At 36.2% G+C, this 23,669-nt stretch overlaps 1 protein-coding gene across 17 annotated transcripts in view; it reads right to left on the bottom strand.

The window, feature by feature from the left end:
* SOX6 (SRY-box transcription factor 6) overlaps positions 1-23,669 on the bottom strand; it is a 600,742-nt gene that overhangs the window by 106,697 nt on the left and 470,376 nt on the right. For 11 of the 17 annotated variants that reach the window (XM_037049998.1, XM_037049997.1, XM_037050000.1 and 8 more), the window contains 2 exons: positions 12,966-13,045; positions 11,368-11,490 (listed from right to left, as the gene is read on the bottom strand). In XM_037049998.1, the coding sequence (XP_036905893.1) occupies positions 11,368-11,490; positions 12,966-13,045 (203 nt within the window). The remainder of the gene's footprint in view (positions 1-11,367; positions 11,491-12,965; positions 13,046-23,669) is intronic. The other 6 variants (XM_037050012.1, XM_037050010.1, XM_037050005.1 and 3 more) reach the window with 1 other exon arrangement.

Genomic DNA, 23,669 nt, shown 5'->3' with positions numbered 1-23,669 from the left:
TTCGGTGTGATAAAGTGTAACTAAAAGCCAGTGCATAATTCAATCCATCGCTTACCAAAAAGTCTTCCTTCCTCTCAAGTAAGAGAATTTCCACCCAGCAGTTATACAGTAGTATACTTTCCCTTTTTAGCAAATGCTGTATCTTCAGCAGCACAATTTGACCAAACTCTAAAGTTTGAAAATTGCTGAAATAATGGTTCTATACTAGCCATTCTAAATTAGGAAAGTCCCTTTAAGCTACTGAGTTTATGGTTCTAAAAAGTTTCATACACTGTCCAGAGCTATTTGTAAATGAAATCATTTAAAATAAGGCTCTTTAATACTCTATAATTAGTCTTGTCTCTCTGAACATGACTTTACTGTAAATGCTCCTTCCTGACTCTCCTATTGTCCCAAGATTCCTGAGAAGAAAGCAGCCAAGCGATAATTCAACATTATTGCTGCTTCAGTGCACTAATCGCTCGAAGAGCAGCAAAGACTCTATGCTCTCTGCCCCACAGCTCCCGCAGCCTCCTGGCCAGAGGCGGGCATCTCGACCCAGGACCCCGCCACGTCCAGATGTCAAGAGGAATCCCCAGCTCCTGATGCAGCAGGCGCTCCATTCCAGTATGGTCAAACATCTGCTTCATCTGCTGGCATGCAACCTGCCAAGCATGCTCAGAGTACAGCACAGGCTAGGGATGGGCAAGGGCAAGCTCCCTAGCTACTCCAGGAGACTCATCAAAACTTTAAAGGTATAAGACAGCCCCAGAAACTCTCAAAAGAACAGAGCTCTGGCATTTAGCAGAAACATTTTCATCAGAAGAAAGCTACAGAATAAGGACAAATTTCATGCTGATTCTTCTTACCCTTGTTAAATTCTCTTAGGCTTGGAGTTTCTTCTGTACAGTTAACTAGAAATTTGGAAAATGCACAGACTCTTTGGTACCCTGAGAATGTCATGTTGACTTTGAAATTTTTCCCTTTTATAATTTTATTAAATTACTTTTAACTTACTTAAATATTATAATAAGAAGGAAATAAGCTACACACGAGCTGTCCTTCTTATATATTAGTTAGCATAGTTTAAAACATAGAATCCTGGTCAAGAAATAAATTTAAAAATACACTGAAACCATCTATCTATTATAGTCCTCTTTTGTTTAATAGATTATACTGATACTGATCCAAGTCACTTACCCATCTGTGCCTCACTTTCTTCTTCTAAAATATGGCAGTAATGTTAAAGCACACTAATTGTAAAGCCTATATATAAATTACTTATTAAAGTGCAAAAGATTATATAATATATATTGTCTATGTATGTATATGTATATATGTGTATAAATGTATACATATAGGATCCAGCACAAATAATGCCCCCCCTTTTTTATTTTAGATTTTATTTATTTATCTTTAGAGGGGGAAGGGAAGGAGAGAGGGAGAGAAATATCAATGTATGGTTGCCTCTTGTGCATTCCCTGCTGGGAACTGGCCTGCAACTCAGGCATGTGTCCTGACAGGGAATTGAACCATGATCCTTTGTTTCTCAGGCCCAGACTCAATCCACTGAGCTATACCAGCCAGGGCAATGATGCCCCCTTTTTATTGCAAAACTTTTATTACAAAATCATAAGCATGTAATTCTGTAACAACAATATCACATTTAAGCACACCATATGACATTTTAGGTGAAATGTTCAAATTAAAACTATAAATTATTATACCCATATTATTGCCCTACCAACCACACTCAAGCAGGCCTTACTTGTGCCAGACCCTGTATATAATATTCACACTATTATTATACGTGTATTGTTTTGTTTTTAGAAAGAAACTCAGGCTTTCTTTGTAATGTCCAATTCATATAGCAAATACAGGTTCTCTGCCAAGAATAATTCCATTCATCCTATGGGATCTCAATAGCGTCCTATAAAAACTAATGAACAGCTCCCAGGCCCCCCACCCAAGTTCATATTTACTTCACTCCGAAAGATAGACTTATATACTGCAACAGTCAGACATAATGTTCCTTTACTAAAAGCCAAAGTGCATGATAAGCTTAATATAATCAAAAAGGTAAGCTCAAGGAGAACTGTGACAGTTCTACCCAGAAGCGATTGGCTAGAATAAAAGTCTTAGTTGTGAAGATCAAAATGAAATTAAGAACAAAGCCTAAACAATTAAACAGATCTCAGTTTTTGAAAATCTGCCCACCCAAGTTCGGGTAGACAGGTAGATAGGAGGAATATTTCTGTTAAGATGAGTAAGATTTATAATCCCAAGCTTTTATTACACGTTCTTACCCTATTTTCTCTTTCCCACACTGGGATGTAAATACCATGCAAACAACGACTTTGTTTTATTCACTGATATTTCTAAAACAGCTTTCTCAACCCCAGCACTACTGATTTTTAGACTGGATAATCCAGTTCCGGGGGTTTGTCTGAGGCATTCAGCAGTGTCCCCGGCCTCTACTCACTAGACGCCAGTGATACCTCCACATCCATCCCCACCTCAAGTCATAACCACCAAAAATATCTCCAGACATTGTCAACTGAACCCAAGGGGGCACTGATGCTTCCAGCTGAGGATCACTGGTCTAGAATGGTACCTTGCACCATTAATAAATATTTGGTACCATTAGTAAGTATAAGGTACCATTAGTGGTACCTTGCACCACTAAACAAATATTTATTGAATAATTAAATGATTAAATTTGTTGTTTATATTTTTATACAAACTTTTCCAAATTTCCTGAGCATGATTATAAGCTCCCTTTAAAAAAAGAATTTGATATTACTCTTACACAGAAAAAATGTTAAGTCATTGTAACAATCATATTCAAAGCTAACAAGTATAATTTCAAGAAACAAGATTTTATTCCTTTAATTTAAAGGAATAAGCAAAGTAGAGTGAAAACTTGATAAATATTCCCCAAATGAATTGTTTAGGTTAAAAGCAACTCTATTTCAAACTGGATTCAAATGAGCACTGTATGTTTGCACTTTGTAGGGTTTGAAATAGTCAACATCTGCCTACATTTTAAGTAATTAAACTTTAATACATATCTATCATTTACTTATTTTTATTTTAGTCGTAATGCTCCAGGTCAATAGCATTAAGAAAATCACTGATGAAACACCAAAGATCAAGATCTAGATATATCTATCTATATCTATCTAGATAGATATAGATAGATATCTAGACATCTATCCAGATAGATAGTTATAGATAGATATACACACACACATACATATAAATATGGATGATGACATCAAAGATTGGTTGCAGGTTTTATAGCTGGTGCTATAAGAGAAACACACAGTAGTGAATGAACTCAATGCAGCTGACTAGAAATTACTAATTCTTATATAGGTCTTTGTTTCACCAAATGACCAAGAGGGTGGAGGCCTTGGGATATTTACTTGGCTTGACATTGCCTCCATTTTTTATTCTACTAACAAGAAATGCAAATACGTGGAAAAACATGCATTAAATGATTACAAATATCATGAAATTGGTGTTTATAAAACTAGAAAAAAGTAATGTTAAATTGATTCCTCTCAATATGATTCTACTGATACACCAATTGTAAGGGAGAAATGGGAAAAGGGAACACACAATGATTTTTTTATCCACACAGCAACCAGTACAGAACAGTATTATTTGTTTTGTGCTTGTTTATTAACCTTTGACTGAGAAAATAATTATTAGTGCCATTTATTATCCTAATAATCCAGGAAAGCCAAAATAAAGCAAAATGGTTTCATATCAGTAAAGAGAGTTTAAATCATTACAATTTTCCCCCTGACTTTACAATTTAGATGGATTTGCACAAACACACATACCTGTACCACATGAACTTTTCTACAAACGGTGGCACAGTGGTACTATCTGCTAGCCCTACTGGTCAGAAGTTTTATCCATCCAATGATGGGAATCCATTCAACTGCATCTTCTCAATTCCTTTTAATTATAAGATCATTAAGTAATATTTTTGTTTTGTAAAAATAAATATTGTTAAAATACCCATACTACGCAAAGTGATCTACAGATTCAATGCAACTTACCAAAGTTCCAATAGCATATTTTTATAGAAATAGAAAGAAAACCTAAAATTCATATGCAACCACAAAGACCCTGGATGACCAAAGCAACTGTGAAAAAAAAAAGTGCTACAGATATCACACTTTCTGCTTTCAAAATATATTATAAATCTACAGCAATAAAAACAGTATGATACTGACATAAAACAGATATCTAGGTCAATAAAACAGAATAGGGAGCTCAGAAATAAACCCATACATATATAGTCAAATGATCTTCAACAAAGGTAACAAAAATACCCACTGGGATAAGGACAGTATCTTCAATAAACGATGTTGGGAAAACTGAGTATCTACATGCAACATAATGAAACTGGACCTTTATCATAAACCATACACAAAACTTAAGTTGAAATGGATTAAAGATTTAAATGTAAGACCAGAAACCTTTGGGTATATGTCCAAAAGAATTGAAATCAAGACCTCAAAGAGGTATCTTTATTCTTGTGTTCACTGAAACATTATCCACTATAGCCAAGGCATGGAAGCAACCTAATGTCCATTGATGGATGACTGGATAAAGCAAATGTGTATATACCTAAAACAAAATCTTATTCAACCTTAAAAAAAGGTTGAAGTAAGACTTATGACAACATGGATGAATTTGGAGAGCAGTATGCTAAATAAAATAAGCCAGATGGAGGGCAAATACTATGTGATAATACTTACATAAAGGATTTACAGAAGTCAAACTCATAGAAGCAGAAAGTTGCCAGAAGTTGGAGGAGGGGAAAAGGAGGTATTAGAAAAAGGGCACAAATTTTTAGTTATGAAAATCAGTAAGTCCTAAGGAGCAACTGCATAGTATAGACCCTATAGTTAATAGTATTTATTATACACTTAATGACTTATTAAGAGAGTGAAACTTGTGTTAAATATTCTTATTACACAAAAAATAATAGGAAGAAACTTTTTGAGGTGATGAGTGTTTTTACAATATAGTTTGTGGTATGATTTCATGGATATATACTTATCTCCAAACTCACCCAATTGTACATATTAAATATGTGCAGCTTTCGGTATGCCAATCATACCCCAATACAGTGGTTAAAAATGTTTTTGTTCTGCTCAGTCCGTTCTATTACCTTATATGTCAAAATATTTTAACATATATTTTTCTGATTTAAATTTCCTAAATGTTGCATATCCTGACTTACTCTATGTTTGGAAGCTAAAGTGAAGCATTTCCTAAAACACTAGAATGTTTTGCTTTGTAACCTTCCAATATATCCTTAATTATACCATCTCTCTGATTTTCATGGTAGTTCATTATAATACATGCATATATACGATACATGGTACCAACCAAATAATATCTCAAAACTCCTGTTTGGTCAAAACAGGAATAAAAATACCTGTCAGTACTTTAGAAAACACTGCATCTTATATACAGCGTATTTAAACACAAGTATTCACGCATTGGGAGCTCCCCACTGAGTGGATTAATTAGTGAGGCCGGAGCCAAATAAATATTGGTGGAAATGTTACACTAGGAAAGATAGAGGACTGGGCTGATTTGGTAATTCCAAGATCCAGGGCTCCTACTAAACCATCTCTGTGAATATAGGTGAACACCCCATCAATCAAATTACTTAAATACAATGATAAAACAGGGCTTTTGTGAGGAGAGCCATGCTCTCTCACCTTTTAGGTATTATCTTAAAATCAACTGAAAATTCAATTTCTGAAAGAAAATCCAGTTTAACGTTTTAATTTGTGGGTAGGTATAAACTTATTGTTTCATTGAATACAGTAAGGCAAAGTTCCAAATAGTAGAAAATATCTTCATATTTTGCATCTTTCTTTGAACTGCCTATATTTCTTTTACCTCTATCAGGATTCAACTGGTACCTGCTCTTTTTCTTAAAAAGAAAAATACCTAGAAAGTATTTTCATTTCTGGTACCTAGAAACGAAAAATTGTTTACACAAAATAATTCTTCCTAAAGAGAGAGCATTTGACTGAACACATCTAAAAAAAAAACCAAAAACAGTTTTCAAGGAAGTTTGAGTCCCAGATGGCCCCCCAAAATGAAATTCATTCATTTTACCAAATACTGTACCAGGCAATATTAGGGATTAAACAGTAAACAGAAGAGACAGCAGCCCCTGAATTCAGTGGTTTACATCCTAGTAGATCACTGGATCTACTCTAGTAGGTGGGTGTTACCTATGAGAAGCACTTTAGGCAATAAAGCAAGAGTAGAATTAACTGCTTATTGGGGTGTTGGAAAATGTTCCTTTATTTTGATGGCAATTTTTTTCTGGTGTAGAAATCTAGCACATGCCTCACAATTCCATTCACAATTCACAAAAATCCTGAGAATAAATATCCATTTTTTTTACAATGAATGAACTATGAAAAGAAGGTAATTTGAGACCAGTAGAGAACAATATAGCAAGTAATAGCAGAAACTTGAATCCAAGATACTGATTTCAAAGTAGAGCTCACTCCATCAGTCCCCACTTCATCTAATCCCAGCTATGATGGTTCTCCTATGTTGTATCACACTCTTCACGTCAAAGACAGTGGGAGAAGGCTGATTAAGAGAAAGCAAGCATTTCTCCTCAAAGCACAACCCCATGGTCGACATCTTCAAATAAGCTCTGAATCAGTGCATTCTTTTTTTTTTCATTGGGTAGCCAGTAAGAGGTCACGCTAATCAATTCTTTATTCAATTCCCTATTAGAAATCACAACCTCTTCAGCCCATCCAGCAAAACTAACTCGCCCTCTCATTCCTCCACAGCACTGAGGCATATTTCCCATTGCAAACAACAATGGGGAGGAGCCAGGAAGAGCATCTAAGTACAATACCATAAAGGTTCAGACTGAAAGTGAAATAGAGATAGAGCATTCTCAGTGTTGATGGGCACTTCTTCATTTTCCATTTGTAGCATGAAAATTGACAATATCGTTTAAATAAAATATGTATTTGTATTTACTTTTACAAAAACTTCGATTGTTCTCCATCTTTGCAAACTTGCTAAGACCTTAATAGTTTCATTTAAGAATAACTTATGGTTGATAGGTTTTCCTAATGTTTTTTATACTATTTTCCTCAAATCTCCCCTAAGCTACATATACTGCCCATCAAATAAAAGTGCAAATGCATTTATATATATATATACATATATATTCTAATATATATATATATTTTTTTTCATATTTAATTCCTTTCATTTGGACTACTACCCATACTATCATTATAAGAACACATCTGTTAAAATATCTTCCAACTAAAGCTTGGTAGGCTTTGAATGCTCAATAAAAATCATTCTCTGAGGCTAATGAAGACAGAAACTCTGCCTGTAACAATATTAAGTTTGTTTTCTCCAGTGGTTCAGAGAAGTGAGCAATCTGTCAGTAATACATTGAGTGAAATTACTTGTCTTGTAGGAATAACTGCTGACAGTCACTTCATCTCAGGGCTGACCCACACATCTCCCTGCTGACAAACAAATTACTATGTCTAACTTTGAAAAGGTAACTAGCTTGTTTTTAATTTGATTGGTCTTTCGGAATCCCTTACACATACACTCAGTCCCATCCTTCACTGTATTTTTAAAAAAAGCGGCAGCAAAAAGTGTTTCGGGGGGATAGGTTTGAATTAACGAGTAAGAAAAAAAAGTAAAGAATGAAAGCCTTATCATTTGGAGCCAGGAAAAAGACCTGTTAGTGCTTCTCCCCAAGACTGTTATGCCGATAAAACTGGTAAGTGTGTCTATCCAACATTAAGACTGGCAGTGCCGTCAGTGACTGGGTGAGTGAACACATTACCAAGGCAGTATTGTAGGAATTAATTTTCTCCAATAAAGTGATTTTTAAGGCTCATATATTTCACAATCTAAACATATGTCACTATTTCATAAACAAAATAAATGGATTAAAATAATACATTACCAATATGCTGACATGTGGAGATATTTTAATTAGAAATTCTTAAGCTGTGTGATATTTAACTGCTGTATTTGCTAAAGAGCGCATGTATCATTTAATAAGAAGGCATGAGACAGGTGCATCACTTTGCATGACACAGTACCAGACGGTGTTTAACATAAGCCACAACTATAAGGCAACTTCACTCCCGTTTAAAAACAAAACTAAACTAAACTAAACAAGGTCACCTTAAGGATCTATCGCATTGAAAGTCATCACATACAATGAATCAATACACTGAAACCACTTTTTTTCTTTGGGGGGAAAAAGTCATTCAGAGCTTAGTTTCTAAGACAATATTTTTTCAGAAACAATCTAACATCTTAGCTATTTAAAGGGCATATTTACATGACTGCCTCATTATACTGGTTCCCCTGCCTTAACATTCTTTTCGACTTACTTGGAGCACCAATGCTAACATTGCTGAGGAAAGCAAATGGCAACTGGTCCTGAAATTTATACGGGTAGAGAACTGGAATAAGTAGCAATATAATATATTGTTTACTATAGCAAATGTCCTCTGTTCTCGAAAGGTCAAAAGCACTGTAACCTTAGAGTTACAGTTTCTGATTGTTCCCAGGGTTAAATACATTATCAAAATTAATGGTTCAAGCCCCTCAACATTCAGATATATGAGTATTCATGACTCCATCTGCTGAACTGTTCAGCTAAAAATAGCATTCTTTGGCCCTCTCTCCTCTGATATTGTGCCCCTGAGGCAGAAAAAACCATGTCTTAGATTAGCACAGAAAACTGAAAAAGAGAAAAAACAAAGAACCTTTCCTGTGTGTCTTCCTTATTCTAGAGGAAGAAAGAAGTGAAATACACTAATGCAAGGAGGGTCTTTCCACTTTAAATACCTTTTCTCTACTTGATAACAAAATTTCAGCCTTCCAGGGTGTTGAGATAAACACTGCTGAGATTTACCCAGGCTTATTGATGTGAGAAGCGACAGCTTTGAAGGACAAGTTAACTTGCTCTGAGCAGTGCAGCGGGGTGTGGGTGGAGGTGGCGGGGTGGCAGTGATGCATATGCATTCTGGGATCTTCTCACTAAAACACTCTGTTTAGAAATGAAGCCAGTTCACATGGTAAACTTCCTTAGTATCAACAGTTTATCATGATCGAGATTGTTGACCAAACTGACATTTTAACTTGTCAAAGAAGAGGAGAACACCTTAGCTAGAAAAGAAAGCAGATTTTAAAATCAATAAAGCAAGATATTACTAAATCTCCTCTATATTCTTGCTCAAGATTTAAAACATTGATGCCTGTAGCAGCTTAGATATGAGTGTCTACTGTAATCATTTGGATATGCATAAACATCCAAATAAACATGCTATTCTAATACCAGGAATGCTTGGGAAGTCTGCCTTTCAAGCAAGGTCAATCTTTTCTAAGCCACATACCGTACAAGCAAACAGAGCAAAAGTTTCCTGACACCTTGGAAAAAGTTGCAAAAAAATGGAAGCAAGAAAATAGAGCAAACATAAACAAAAACCCAGCACACTCTCAAACCAGCCCAAGCTTAAACTACAAAGCTATGAAGACTCCTGCTTCAGTGGGTTCTCCATTTAGCCTAATAAAAGTGACGGGCATCAGCATATGCTGTGCTTCTAGATTAGCATTGCTACAGCAGCACCAGGTTCTGGCATTCGCATATGTGACATTATGTTATGAAGAAGCCCAACAGAAGCCAGATTTGACAGAATCACGGGCCAGTGGTATTTGGGGAAAAGAAGTCAACTTAAGTAACTTTTGAAAAATTAGGAAAAAAAAGATTGGGTAGGAAATTGGCTAAGAGCATGTTGATGGGATAGAATTCAACAAGTCAAGAGAAAATAAAAATGAACGAAGAGAGGAAGTCTTGCATTTGTGCCAAGGCCACCTGCTTTCACGTTCTTTCAAGCACTTTAAAGTTGAACAAATGATCTGTCCTGCAAGAGTAAGCTTGTGAACTGTCATCACACATAAAGGCTTGCTCCTGATGTCCAGTTCTCTCTCTATTCAGCAGTCAATCCTAGGCATGGTAGATTTTCAGAATGTCCAGAAATATGGCGCCTTTTCCATGTCCAAAAGCCTTAGAAAAGAGATCCCTTCCCATTGTACAAAAGACAGCGGACACTCTGAGAGGATATGCCTGGTCACATCTGAATGGAACCCCCTGTGTACTTCTCATATCATAGTGAAAGGGAACAGGAAAGTGGGCAACACGCTCTGGAACCCTTTCTTAGGCTATTTCCAGGCTGGCCTTTGATCTTGTCCTCTTCTTTCTCCTTAGGAGTAAACTTCACCATTTTTCAAAAATGCACATTCCAAAGCAGCAGAGGCGGCAAAGGGACACTTTATTAAGTATATAGCATTTGATAGGTATAGTACAGACCAGCAGAGCCAAAAGAAGCTGAATATATAACTTTTGCTAGCTGTAATTATTTTTTCTTTTTTTTAAAAAATTGAGTTCCCCATCCTAAGTTAGAATATAAAATGTAGTATTACATCTAACCCAGAAAGTTAAACTGACGTAACCTGTCCCCATTGTGTGTGTGTGTGTGATGCAACAGAGAAGTGGCAACTCTCCAGTATCTGAGAGTCCCAGAGAAGGCCACCAGTGATACAGGAGGGAAATCAAGTGTGCAATTAGAGAGTGACTAGGTCCCTGTCGAAGAAAGGGACTGGGTTTTCAAAAGAGTCATATAAGCTATCTTCTCCCAACTAGTAAGAATACTCCACAAAACAACAAAGGGCTTTATTGGAAGTTATATATGAAAGGAATAGTATCAAAATTTATGGGGTAAAAAGCAACTAGCCAGGCCCAGTCTCCCATCTCTGCTTCAGCCTGAGAAAACTAAATTAGAAAACCTGAATCAGGTAGAGTTAGAAATCCCAGGTGAAAATCCGGACTCCGTGAATCCTGTGTAGCCTTTGTTAAATAATTGGATCTCTCTGAACCTCTCCTGTTCGTCTGTATAAGCAGCATTATATTCTATCAACTTTACAGGGTTCTTATATGGTCAAATGAGTTTTTTTAATGTTTAAGTGTTTTATAAACATTATATATCACTATACATAAAAAATAAAGATGGTTTGAGGACACTCACAAAGTAAAAATTTTGCCTGAGTACATATATAGCAATCAACTTGATTCAGGGGCATTGTTTTGACCTTTACATTTTTTTTATGAAAGAAAAGGAGCAAAAACGAGCCTCCTTAGGAATGAAAAAAAAAGGAAATGATTACGTCTTAGTGTTTAGGCTGAGTATCTGCCACCTTTTCAAAAAGCCTAGAATATGACTGAGCAATCCAGTCCCCCACCCAATGAAGCACCAATGGAAGTATTCATACCTCAATCTGTTTGTGGTTGTAAGAGTGGCCACCACCATGTTCAAAGGTGTCCAAACTCCTGCCAAAACGGTCACTTAGGCCCTTTAGCCTTGGGTTAATTTGTGGGTGGGAAACATGACCCTTCTGTTTAGTAGCATATTCAGAAAAAAAAAAGACAAAACATACTGTCAGAACTCATGAAACAGAACATATATTTCTAAATCCAGGGTAATGAGCACACCAAAGAATAGAAAGTAGAAGGGTTAGGCCCCAGATGCTCCTACTTAGAAACTTGGTTACAAGATCAAACAATGGTACTGGGCCTTATTTTTGCCTCTGGCTCAAGGCTGCACTCTATAGCATAGCCATCAAAAAAGGAGAGACAGATTGGGACTCCTATTAGCAAGGCTTCTTTTTAGATTTTACCAACTTCAGTAAATTCTAGCATTAGCAGTGAAGAAGGTCAAGGTTTGAGAGAAGATCAGGTGGGGCTGTTGCTCCTATAAGGCACAATTTCTAAGTTCTGTTAGGCAGTCCGTAACAATAACATCTTCAAGCTTTCTGGATAAAGCTTCTAATTATAACATTCCTCGAAGTATTGCAGAAATTCTTATTTGCAGGCCCAACTGAAAATGCTCAAAATGTTGTTTTTTTCATGGTAAAATATTTGCACAGTTTTTATATTTTAAGTTGTGTAGGGAATAGCAAAGAAGAAAGTAAAATGCCTAGCCAGATGCTATTCCCTAGATATTTTAGAAAACTCGAAATAATCACAGTAAATTATAAGAATAAAATACTATCTTTAAACTTTCCACTGCATTGAAATTAAAATAGATTATCATATTTTTCTAATTATTTAAATTATGAAGATTCAACCTGTACTTTAATATTTATTATCTTTTTGTTAAAATAGCCAGTCATATTTAAAGTCAATTTCCCACTAAAATAGCAGGTGCTGGAAGGGTATAACGACCACCTAGCCCTGCTGTAAACCCTTCGTTTTACTGTGAAGATTGGTGGAAATGACTTTTTCACTCAGCTTCTTAAACACTTTCCCATCAAGTGTGGATTTTAAGTAAGGAATGCTAATCCAGAAGTTGGTCAGACACCATGCCCAGACTTCCCACCTGGGATGAGGAAGAAGATGAGATGAGACACACACTCAGGTGCAATGTGTTTACATTTTACTAAATAGCTAAAGTAATTCATTAATAACAACACCCTCTTCTATGAACTGCTAGACAGAAAATATCTAACATTGTTTTCTGTTTTGATTCTTATATGTAAAAGCTACTTTGGCATAAGTTAAGACATGCGTGAAAATTGACATGGAAAAAGCTGATGTAGCCAATAACAACTAGCCACGAAGAAATTATAAAACCATTAACTCACCTGATAGACAGTATACATAGTTCTAAGTCATCATGTCATTTTTCCTTTAAAAATATTGAAACTGGCACTTTTCTATTTGCAGTATGGTAAGTACATAAGGTGTTAATCCTCCTAGGCTATGCTTAAAAATTATTTAACATTCAGGCCATTATTTAGCATACAGCTGGTTAGCAGTTTTCCACTAAAGTACTGGCTCGTATCCCACATTTTTTTCTTCTGGCACATACCTGGAGCTGCAAAGGGCTGAGTCCAGAAGCAGCAGCAGCTGCCATTGTTGATGGAATGAACTGTACGGGGTAGTTATCACCTGTCGGAAAGAACAATGCATACAGGTTTAGACAATGCACAGGGAAGCGCAGCAGACAAGTACAAACATGGTCCTTGGATTGCCTGAGCTTCACAACATTGCTCTAAGCCCAAACATCTGCAGAAACAAAAGGCTTAGTTGGGCACGGACTTGCAGTGCTGCCTTGGAACTTTTTGTTAACAGATAGCTGGTAGGCAAACTGGCAAAACATGAATGTGATGTTAAAAAAATTAAATGTGCAATTCAAGCATGTTCACTCCATTACAAATCTTGTAATACATCATTTTTTTAAGAGTAAAAAAATATCTTCAAGCCAGGCTGACACTCAGTTCACTGAGAAAGCATTAAGGCTTTTGTACTAGAACCACAAAAAGTTTGGCTTAGTGGACAAAGCAGAGTGTTACAGTTCAAAAAAGATTATGAGCTATTGACTGTCCACAACCCTAAACTTTATTTTGTAAAAATTAGAAAAAAATTTAAAAATGTGAATCTTGTCTGCCTACATTCTGTGAAATGCCTGGTATCCCAATGGGAGTGGAAATACTATTTTTCTGGATTAACTTCTGAATTCTAGGTAGATCCTAGAATCACGCACACAAGGCACTTATCACTTACTTCTCGGTGATTTGATTAAATAAACACACATTTTATATGGAATATCTGCATTAGAAGTCTGGAAAGGGTTGAACATGGTTCAGCAGAGCTCAATGCTACATCTTACTGTGTCTCTGACTCCAGACCACTCCTAAGAAGGGGGACTGAAGCACCACCGGTGCCCTAAGAACACAGACTGTGTGCAGCGACCTGAAGAACCAAGAGAAAGTGATGAGGAATGTATTGTGATAGTGGTGACTGAAGTCAAAATTAATACTTGTGGAAAAATTACACAATATCAGTGATTTAATGGGGTATCACTTTGGCTTCGGCTACTTATTTAAAGTCAGTGTTACGTACTATCTCTAGGCTATATTTTAACAGGCTGTTCCTCCACACATTTTGACATTTATAATGATCATGCTATTTTGCATGAACTTTTCCACACAGAAAGCTGAATGTAATAATAGAAGAACAGTACAGAAAGAACTGCAGTAATAAAGGTAGTCAACTGGAAAGCAACAGAATTTTTTCAGCATGGACACTAATACCTGGAGCCTTCCTGAAGCCCCTGCTTCCTCGGAACTCATCCTGCTTGCCACATGAAGTGCTGCTCAGCTGGCCCAATGTAAATGTTAAGTGGCTTTCACTTTTAACAAATTGTTAGCTTCTAATCTACACAGTCTCTTTGCATCATATCCATAATACCTCATCAGACCATTGAGCACAGTGTGTGCTTGTACACAGTCCAGTAACAATTGGCTTCTGATTGCATATGGAGTGCGGCTACAATGCATTCACTCACACTATATTGTGCGGATCTCCTATGGAGTAATGTTCAAAATATCTGATCTTGTTTTTCCCCTTCCATGAGGTTGATTTTGGTTTGCAGTGCTACATGAGCTTTTTAGAAAAGATAACTAGGCCAAATTATTTTTTATAGTAAATGACTGTTGCTTTATGCTTAAATAATTCTACTGATCTTCTTGATATTTAAACTAAATTATCTGATGAAAGAATATTCTGATCTAAGTCAAATAGTATTTCTTTGGTTGATATCTTATCAGGTTAAAAAATCACAAAACGATGCTGAATTAATGATGCTTCAAAAACAGGGAAAAAAATCACCATTCCAACCATCAACATGGACTGCCTCCCAGAACATTTAGAGCTATTCTTTTTTAAATATCATGCATTATTCATACTAACTCTGAAATACAACCCCCACCCCCGTAAGTTTAATACTAGTTGCTGTATTTGTACTAAAACATTTTTCATGTCAAACATATTTTAAAAAATCAAACTCTAAAAGAATTCCCTGAGGCACTCCTTCTTTCATAGCTGTCATGCTTCTATGCTATGAAATAGCTGATTTTTTTTATAGTTTTTGGCTTGCTAGTTAATTTATTACTATTTCTACCACACCCTGTAGTATTCTCCAGCTCACCTGCTGGCTACAAACAGCTTTCTCTCCACTGTGACAAGCATATTTTTAAAATGTTCTTAACCTTTCTACTGGTCTGAATCTGTACTTCTAAATATAATTTTTGGAAAGCTATTTCTCCAGAACATATCATTATATATCAATACTAAAAGTAAAAATGAATACATTAGAACAACAGAGAATAATTAGAAGACAGAGAAAAAGGAAAAGGCAAGACAGGGAAAAGATATGGGCGAAGAAAAGAGTGGGATTAAAAGAGAAAAAATAGAAGAGGGAGAGGGATTTAGGATATTGTGAAGTTTAATTTTTTTTGTAATGAAGTTATGTGCTCTCCCCTACTCCCTCTAGTTTTCTCTGTGTAAGAGCCAATCAAGAAAAAGTTCTCAGTGGCTGACTTGGCAAGAAATCAGTCAACATGTTGTAGCAATTTTTTTCAAATTTGTCTCTGGATTTGAAATGCTTACGTGAGGACCCATTCTTTTTAAATTTGTACAAAGGAAGATGAAGCCTGTTGGAACAGGTTGGCTGTAGGCGCTGCTGTGATCTGGCTCTTGTTACCACTAGGGTAAGGAGACAACCTCCGAGAGACAGTTTGGGGAAGAACGTGTATTCTCTAAATCCATCTTTCCAGGCCTTCTAGATTTTCAAATTGACTATTTTTACCTGAGGATTAACAAAACAGGATTTAAAACCTACAGAAAATTTGCCTAACAGTAGTTTCGTTTGTCACAATAGGTAACATTTCTTTGAAATCGAAGCAGCTCCACAGCAAGAGTACCTGAATGACAGAAATGATACTGTTTAATTTTCAGGGAAACTGAAATGAAGTTGAAACCTATTAGGACTTTAATACAAGAGACAGGGGAGCTTATACTAAGAAGCTAGGACCCATTAGACTCTTTCTACCTCCTACGGGAATACTCTTAGTTTGTGTAATTCAGGTAAAAATTCCACTTAAAAAAAAGTAAAAAATCCCATAGGTAAAATTTTGCCTATTTACTTTGATTCTTCAGAAAAACCAGGGACTGGGATGGCTGTGGCATTCTGAGTTATTCATTTCAGATACTAACCTACCGAGGAAATAATTTAAAGAGGTTGGGAAGAGTAGAGAAGATTCTTCGGGAAGTGGCTCAAATTCACACACCGTATTTTACACCCTCCAAAACAGAAGGAAAATACATGGCCCGTCCCTAACTATCTCTCAGAGCATGGTGTGGTGGCATCATAGGATGGTGAATTACCTGAGTTGTTAGATAACTTATACATAGACCTCGCTTTAATAAGCTGTCATCATTCTTGCTACAATATACAAATATTTCCATCACTATCACCAATACAGACTTGGACATACCGCTTTGTATGTTGCCTGGACGTATGTATCCAGAGCAGCAAAAGATTACAACTCCCTTACATTCTAAGAAACTGCCATAATCAACCTGAATTTATCTTTGTGAGGCATCAAACTGTAGCAAAAGTTAGTAGGTAATGGGTGGCACTTTTAGAGCCCTAAAAAAGAACAAAACCTTCCATTTACAACTGGACAAAAAACAATGGCAAGGGTTGTAGCACAAATTCCTGAGATCAGCGTGCTCTTATTTCTCCGACTAAAGTCTCCTCTGCTCATCAAAGAGGAGATCATGATGAGAAGAGTCTTGATCTCAGGACTTTTCCTAAGAGTCTCCGCATTGTTTTTGATAACTTTAAAGAAGTTATGAATCAAGTATCAATCTTAATTTCTCCATCTATTTCATAGATGCATCTAGGCCTATGGCCAATATATAAAAATCCATGGAGTTTGTCACAATAGTAATTAAATAAGTGAGGATGGATGAATTGATATAAATCTACCCTCATTGCAAGAAATCAAATTAAAATAACAACTCAAAGTTTATGTCTTAACAAGAGTTCACCAGTGATATAGCCTCCATATATGTAAGAGGGACAGTTAAAATAATCTTAATCTCCATAAAACCAAGTTAGTGCACATGGGTGAACATGTTTTCTTCTTGGACCTCAATATTTTTATTTAAAAATTAGAGTACTAATCTGAAAAATCTCAGATGTTTTCATTTCAAGTAGGGAAATTTAATCAAATATTTGAGCACCTCTGCTTTAGTTCTGGAAGAGGCAGAAATGCTAGCTTTACAACACGTCATTTGGATAACACCACACATACAAATTACATGAAACTAGACATTTCTTAATATTATGAATACTTAGACAATGGTCCCCAACCTTTTTAGCACCAGGGATTGGTTTCATGGAAGACAGTTTTTCCACAGACCAGGGGTGGGATAGATGGTTTTATAGCCTGCGACCAGATGCAGCTTAATTGTCACTTGCCACTCAATGATAGGATTTTGGTATGAATCTGCAAGCAATCGATTTATTATGGTCTCTGCACAGTCCAACCTCTCTGCTAATAATGATCTGTATTTGTAGCCACTCCCCAGTGCTAGCATCACTGCCTCAGCTCCACTTCAGACCATCAGGCATTAGATTCTCATAAGGAGCGTGCAGCCTAGGTCCCTCGCATGTGCGGTTCACAGTAGAGTTTGCGTCCCTATGAGAATCTAGTGCCACTGCTGATCAGACAGGAGTGGTCATGTGAGCAATGGGAAGTGGCTGTAAACACAGATGAAGCTTTGCTTTCCTGCCACTACCTCCTGCTATGCAGCCCTGTTCCTAACAGGCCACAGACTGATGCTGCTCCACGGCCTGGGGTTTGGGGGCCCCTGACTTAGACCATGTCTGCAAGAGTGTAGAGTAGAGTATCAAATCAATCCATTCTATCTCTACTAATATCTAGATGGGAAAGCTTGGAAAAGTTGATCAACTATTTGACTTTTTGTTTTTTTCCTTTTAATAGAATAGAAAAAAATGCCACTTACATCTTAGAGTTAATATGAATATTAAAGGAGAATATATTACACTTACTTATTTTATGTAAACATAAATGTTTGCTTATATAAATTTATTATTTATATGTATAGAGACAAACAATACTCAATAAATGCTAAATGAAACAAAGGAATAAAAAAGAAGCATTAGCTAACAACTGTACAACAACAAATTAGAAAATCTAGAAGAAATGAACAAATTTTTGAAAGACACAATTACCTAAAGTGACTCAAGAAAAAGAGAAAATATCAGCAGAACTATAACAAATAAAGAGATTGAATAAGTAATCAAAAAGCTCCCAAGAAAGTCCTGGATCAGATGGTTTCACCAGTAAATTTATTGAACATTTAAGAAAAATTAATATTAATCTTCTCAAAATCTAAAAACAGTGAAGAAGTGAAAACACTTCCTAACTATTCAGTAGTGAGACCAACATCACCTTGATACCAAAGCCAAATAAACACATCGGGGCGGTGGGGTGGGGGAACAGACTAATGTCCTATATAGATACAGGCAAAAAGATCCTTAACAAAATATTAGCATATTGAACCCAATGGTATATTAAAAGTACTATTTACCATGACTAGGTAAGATTTATACTAGGAATGCAAAGGTAGCTCAAAATTTGAAAAAAATCAATGCAATTGATCTATAAATCACATTTACAGAACAAAGAGGATTTGACAAAATGTCTCAGAAAACTAGGAATAGAGAACAAGTTCATCAACATGTTAAAGGGTACTTATGAAAAACCTAGAGTCAACATCATACACAATGGTAAAAGGCTGAAAGCTTTCCCTCTAAGATCAAGAACAAGACAATGATACCCACTTTTGCTGCAATTGCACAATATTGTACTGGAAGTTCTAGCCAGCAGTATTAGGTAAAAAGACAGAATGGATGGATAGATGGACAGATGGAAGGAAGGAAGGAAGGAAGGAAGGAAGGAAGGAAAGAAGGGAGGGAGGGAGGGAGGAAGGAAGGGAGGAAAGGAGGAGGGTATTCAAAGTGGTAAGGAAGATATAAAAAAACTATATTTACATATGACAGAATCCTATATATAGGATACCCCCAAAATCCAGAAGAATGCTGCTAGAATTAATAAAGAATTTCAGCAAAGTTTCAGGGTATAAAATTAACACTCAAAAATCAGTTGTGTTTCTATATACCAGCAATAAACAATACAAAAGGAAATTAATTAATAAAGTAATTCTGTTTATAATAGCATCTAAAAGAATCACATATTTTGGAATAAATCTAACCAAGGATACAAAAAGACTTGCACACTGAACAATAAAACATTGCTGAGATTTAAAAGACCTAAAAAAATGAAAAGACATCCATGTTCATGAACAAGAAGACTTAATTACATTGTTAAGATATCAGTGCCATCCAAAGCTATGTACAGATACAGTAAAGTCTCTATCAAAATTCCAACAACCTTTTTCACAGAAATGGAAAAGCCAATCCTCAAATTTACATGGAATTACAAGAAACCCTGAAAGCTAAAACAATCTTTAAAAAGAAGAACAAAGCTGGAAGATCCATACTTCCTGTCTTCAAAATTTAGTACGAAGCTACAGTAATTATACAAAGCTACAGTAATATAGTACTGGCATAAGAAGAGATATATAGGCCAATTAAGTGGAATAAAGCACCCAGAAATAAACCCTAACATATGTGATTAATTGATTTTTGACAAGTGTGCCAAGACCTTTCAAAGGGAAATGGACATCTTCAACAAATGGTGCCGGGAAAGCTGGATACCCACATGCAAAACAGTGAAGTTGGATCCTTACTTTACACCATATATAAAAATTAACTTGAATGAAAGACCTAGACTTAAGTACTAAAACTATGAAACTCTTAGAAGAATATGTAGGGGTTAATCTTTGGATTTAACAATGATTTTACAAATATGACAGCAAACGCACAGGCAACAAAAGTAAAAATAAATGACTTCTTCAAGATTAAAACCTTTTGTGCATCAAAGGATACTATCAAGTAAGTGAAAAAACAACCTACAGAACAGTAGAAAATATTTGCAAATCATACGTCTGATAAAGGGGTAATAATATCTAGAATGTACAGAGAACGTCTGAATCTCAACAACAACAAAAACCAAACCTCCCAATTCAAAAAATGGGCAACAAAGTACTTAAACAGGTATTTCTCCAGGGCAGATATACAAATTCCCAATAAGCACAGGAAAAGATGCTCAAAATCATTAATCATTAGGAAAATAAAAATCAGAACTAAAATAAGGAATCACCCCACATCTACCAGGATGGCCATACATATAATTTTTTAATGGAAAATAACAAGCCTGGGAGGATGTGGACAAACTAAAACTCTTTGGCATTGCTGGTGAGAATGTAAAATGGTGCAGCCTCTGTGAAAAACAGTGAGATGGTTCATCAAAAAGTTAAACATAGAACCTGACCCAACAATTCTACCCTTACATACACATCCATAAGAACTGAAAGTAGGAACTGGAGAAGACTTTTGTACACCCATGTTCACAGCAGCATTACTCACAATAGCCCAAAGGTAGAAACAACCCGAGTTTCCGCCCTGGCTGGTGTGGCTCAGTGGATTGAGTGCGGGCCTAGGAACCACACAATCGCGGTTCAATTCCCAGTCAGGGCACATGCCTGGGTTGCGGGGCCAGTTCCCAGCGGGAGACTCACAAGAGGCAACCATACACTGATATTTCTCTCCTTCTCTCCTTTCCTTCACCTCTAAAAATAAATAAATAAAATCTTAAAAAAAAAAAGAAACAACCCGAGTTTCAACCAGATGAATCAATAAACAAATAAACAAAATACACACACACAGATATACAGTGGGATATTATTCAGTCATAAAAAGGAGTGGCTATACCATATATGCTATAATATGATTTGAAAATGAAATCAGCCAGTCATGGAAGGATAAGTATTATATGATTCCATTTATATGAAGTACCTAGAACAGGCAAATTCATAGAGAAAGACAGTGGAATAGAGGTAACTAGGGGTTAGCAGTGGGAAATAGGGAGCATTATTGTTTAATGGCCACAGAGTTTCTTGATGATGATTAAAATTTTGTATATAAATAGTGGTCATGGTTTACAAAACATTGTAAATATATTAATATTGCTGGGTTGTACATTTACAAATGCTTAAAATGATAAGTATTAGAGTATTTATATTTTAACACATTTTTTAAAAAGAAGCATTAGGTATGCTGGTAAATTGCTTCTGGTTATCACGCTGAAGGACAGTGTATCTCAGCTGAAGGCTCAGTTTGAGGACCACATTTTTCATGGATAAGGGTGTGGTTTAATGTAGCTAAATTTACTCAGCTTCAGAATCAGATTTTATCCCCAAAACTAGTGATTTAGAATTCTGAAAGAACTTCCATACACTCTGCCAAACTTAATCTTTACTCCTACACTGAGCAGTGGACAAAATCATAGCATATTTTTGTAGACGACAAAAGATGTGAGGTGCAGCAAGGTTAAATATGTTCAAGTAGGAATGAAAATATTTAGCACAGTGTTTGGCACAAAGTATTCGGCAAGCTTTAGCTATTACCATATTACAACTAGTAAGTGCATCACCCCTGTGTATCAAATGTTCTTCTTTCACAGGTAATTCAATCTTGATTGATATAGATATTGATGACTGTGAAAGAGGCTCACTTTTTAAATTTTCCCAAGTATAGGTGCCAAAATGCATTTCCCTTGCTCTGGATTGCTGCACAGTTAGTTCAGTATCGCGACATAAAAGAGCAAAGCAACCAAAAGGTGGTTTATGTTTTGGGCTCTGATGAGTTTCTTTCTATAAAGATGTCTCTAATTATAGAACCATTAAAAAAACTTTTTGGATTAGGGGTTAAAACTCAGTAAAGCTATTTCTACAGAGATCCATCCGATAGCTGTTCCCCTAAACTGCACAGTCCCTGGGGCAGCACTCCTCCTCAGTAGGTCTGTGGGCGGGGAGAGCTGGCTCTGTGTCCACTGCACACTGGGACCCTCAAGTCCCCAGAGCAGTGTCCAAGTGTCTCAAGAGAAATGCCCATAGCTCTAAATAGATTTGTTTAGACCATCCTACTATGGGTCGGGAAGCAGTTAACTTTGACCATGAACGTACCCCAAGGAGGGCCTGTCTTTCTAACAATCGAGACAATCATTCCATCGGCTAGTAGCATAAACTCTATGGAATTGTTTTAGCTTACGAGAAGGTAGAAAAGAAGAGAGCCATTTAGTTTGTGATGTATAAAGATCAAGGTAGCAGCACTTGCTCAGCCTCTTGCTTAAGGAACCAAAATGTAAAGGTATGTAACCATTTCAAGGCTTTTATACGTGACAAAGCTATTCTCTCCTAAAAGTTTGGTCATTGTCTCAGGTGTATTCCAAATAAAATCATCACAACTCAGCTGGGAGCAAAAAAGCTTTTCTAGTCCAAACTCTAGCCCAACAGTATTCTCTTCCCCCAATTCAAGTGAAGAACGAGACCACCGTGTAGATTAAGGCTCCTGAGTATGTAATTTCTCTACCACTGGTGTAAAAACATATAATGTGGATCCTTTTTAAGTATAATTTGTATATGCAATAAAGCCTAGATTAGCCAAAGTATTAAAGGATATAGAGTTCTGGTTAATTAAATTTTCTGACATAACTTCAGGATCATTAGAAAATATTTTTTTCAACCAGACTTGCTAGTGATGAAAAATTGTCCAAATGTCCAAATTCATTGTCCTGCCTTAACCAAAGGATTTTAACCAAAATAAATGCAATTCTGCTTCCCCAGAACACTATGCTGCACTGCACAATCACTGTCCCGTGGAGGTAACTCACTCCTGCACAGTGGTGTCTCCATCTCTACATTCTTCTCAGTTACACACCGTAATCTCATCGATGCTGTATGAGAGGGCAGTTTTTCAAAAATGGTCCAGCTTTGCTGACTAGATAACAACAATTTTCCCCAAGAAAAATATTATTGTTTTAACAAAATTAGGTAAGTAACATGTTAACTATGGTGAGGACTATGTCTAACAGAAAATAAGGCCCATCCGTGATTTTGAAGTGTGGAAAATTTTAAATTTAAAAACACTGAAATTAAATAGAGAGTTTCCACAGACAGTTAATTTAAGAGTTGTAGAGAGGACAAGTGCAGATTTGGGATAAACCAGTCAATTTAGTTTACACCAACATTCCAAAGGGAGTCAAGACGCAGAAAGAGCTCAGAAACACGGAGCGAGAGGAGGGAAGGGCTGAACCACCACACTGGCAGGAAGATACTCTGACAAAACAAACTCCCGTCCTTCACACAAATACCCGTTTCATAGGGAATATGACTTGCTCTAAGAATTCTGCTCTACAAAAATCAATTTTTAGCAATTTTCTTTCACTTAGGTATCCAAAAACCTTTGTTAATACTAGGATTGACTCTTTTTTTTTTGTATCTGAGGAATTCTCACAGTCAGTCCTTAGTTAGCCAGACTCTTAGCATCTCTATTCTTTGAATCATTTGAGTTTTGACACAGACATCCTCCCTTTGGTCACAAGGAAGGGTATTTTCTTCTAAATATGAAAGAGTTATCAATGGCAACAAGCAATTAAAACAGATGTTAAGACTCACCAGGTTTGTTTCTATGCAATTTAGTAAACTTCCTTACCAAGAATTTTAGTAAAGTGAT

This window comes from Sturnira hondurensis, unplaced genomic scaffold (genome assembly GCF_014824575.4).
Source record: "Sturnira hondurensis isolate 20B ecotype Veracruz unplaced genomic scaffold, ASM1482457v3 Scaffold0006505, whole genome shotgun sequence".
Classification (NCBI taxonomy): domain Eukaryota; kingdom Metazoa; phylum Chordata; class Mammalia; order Chiroptera; family Phyllostomidae; genus Sturnira; species Sturnira hondurensis.
Note: the sequence above shows the minus strand (reverse complement) of the source record. Positions and strands in the feature narration are given on the sequence as shown.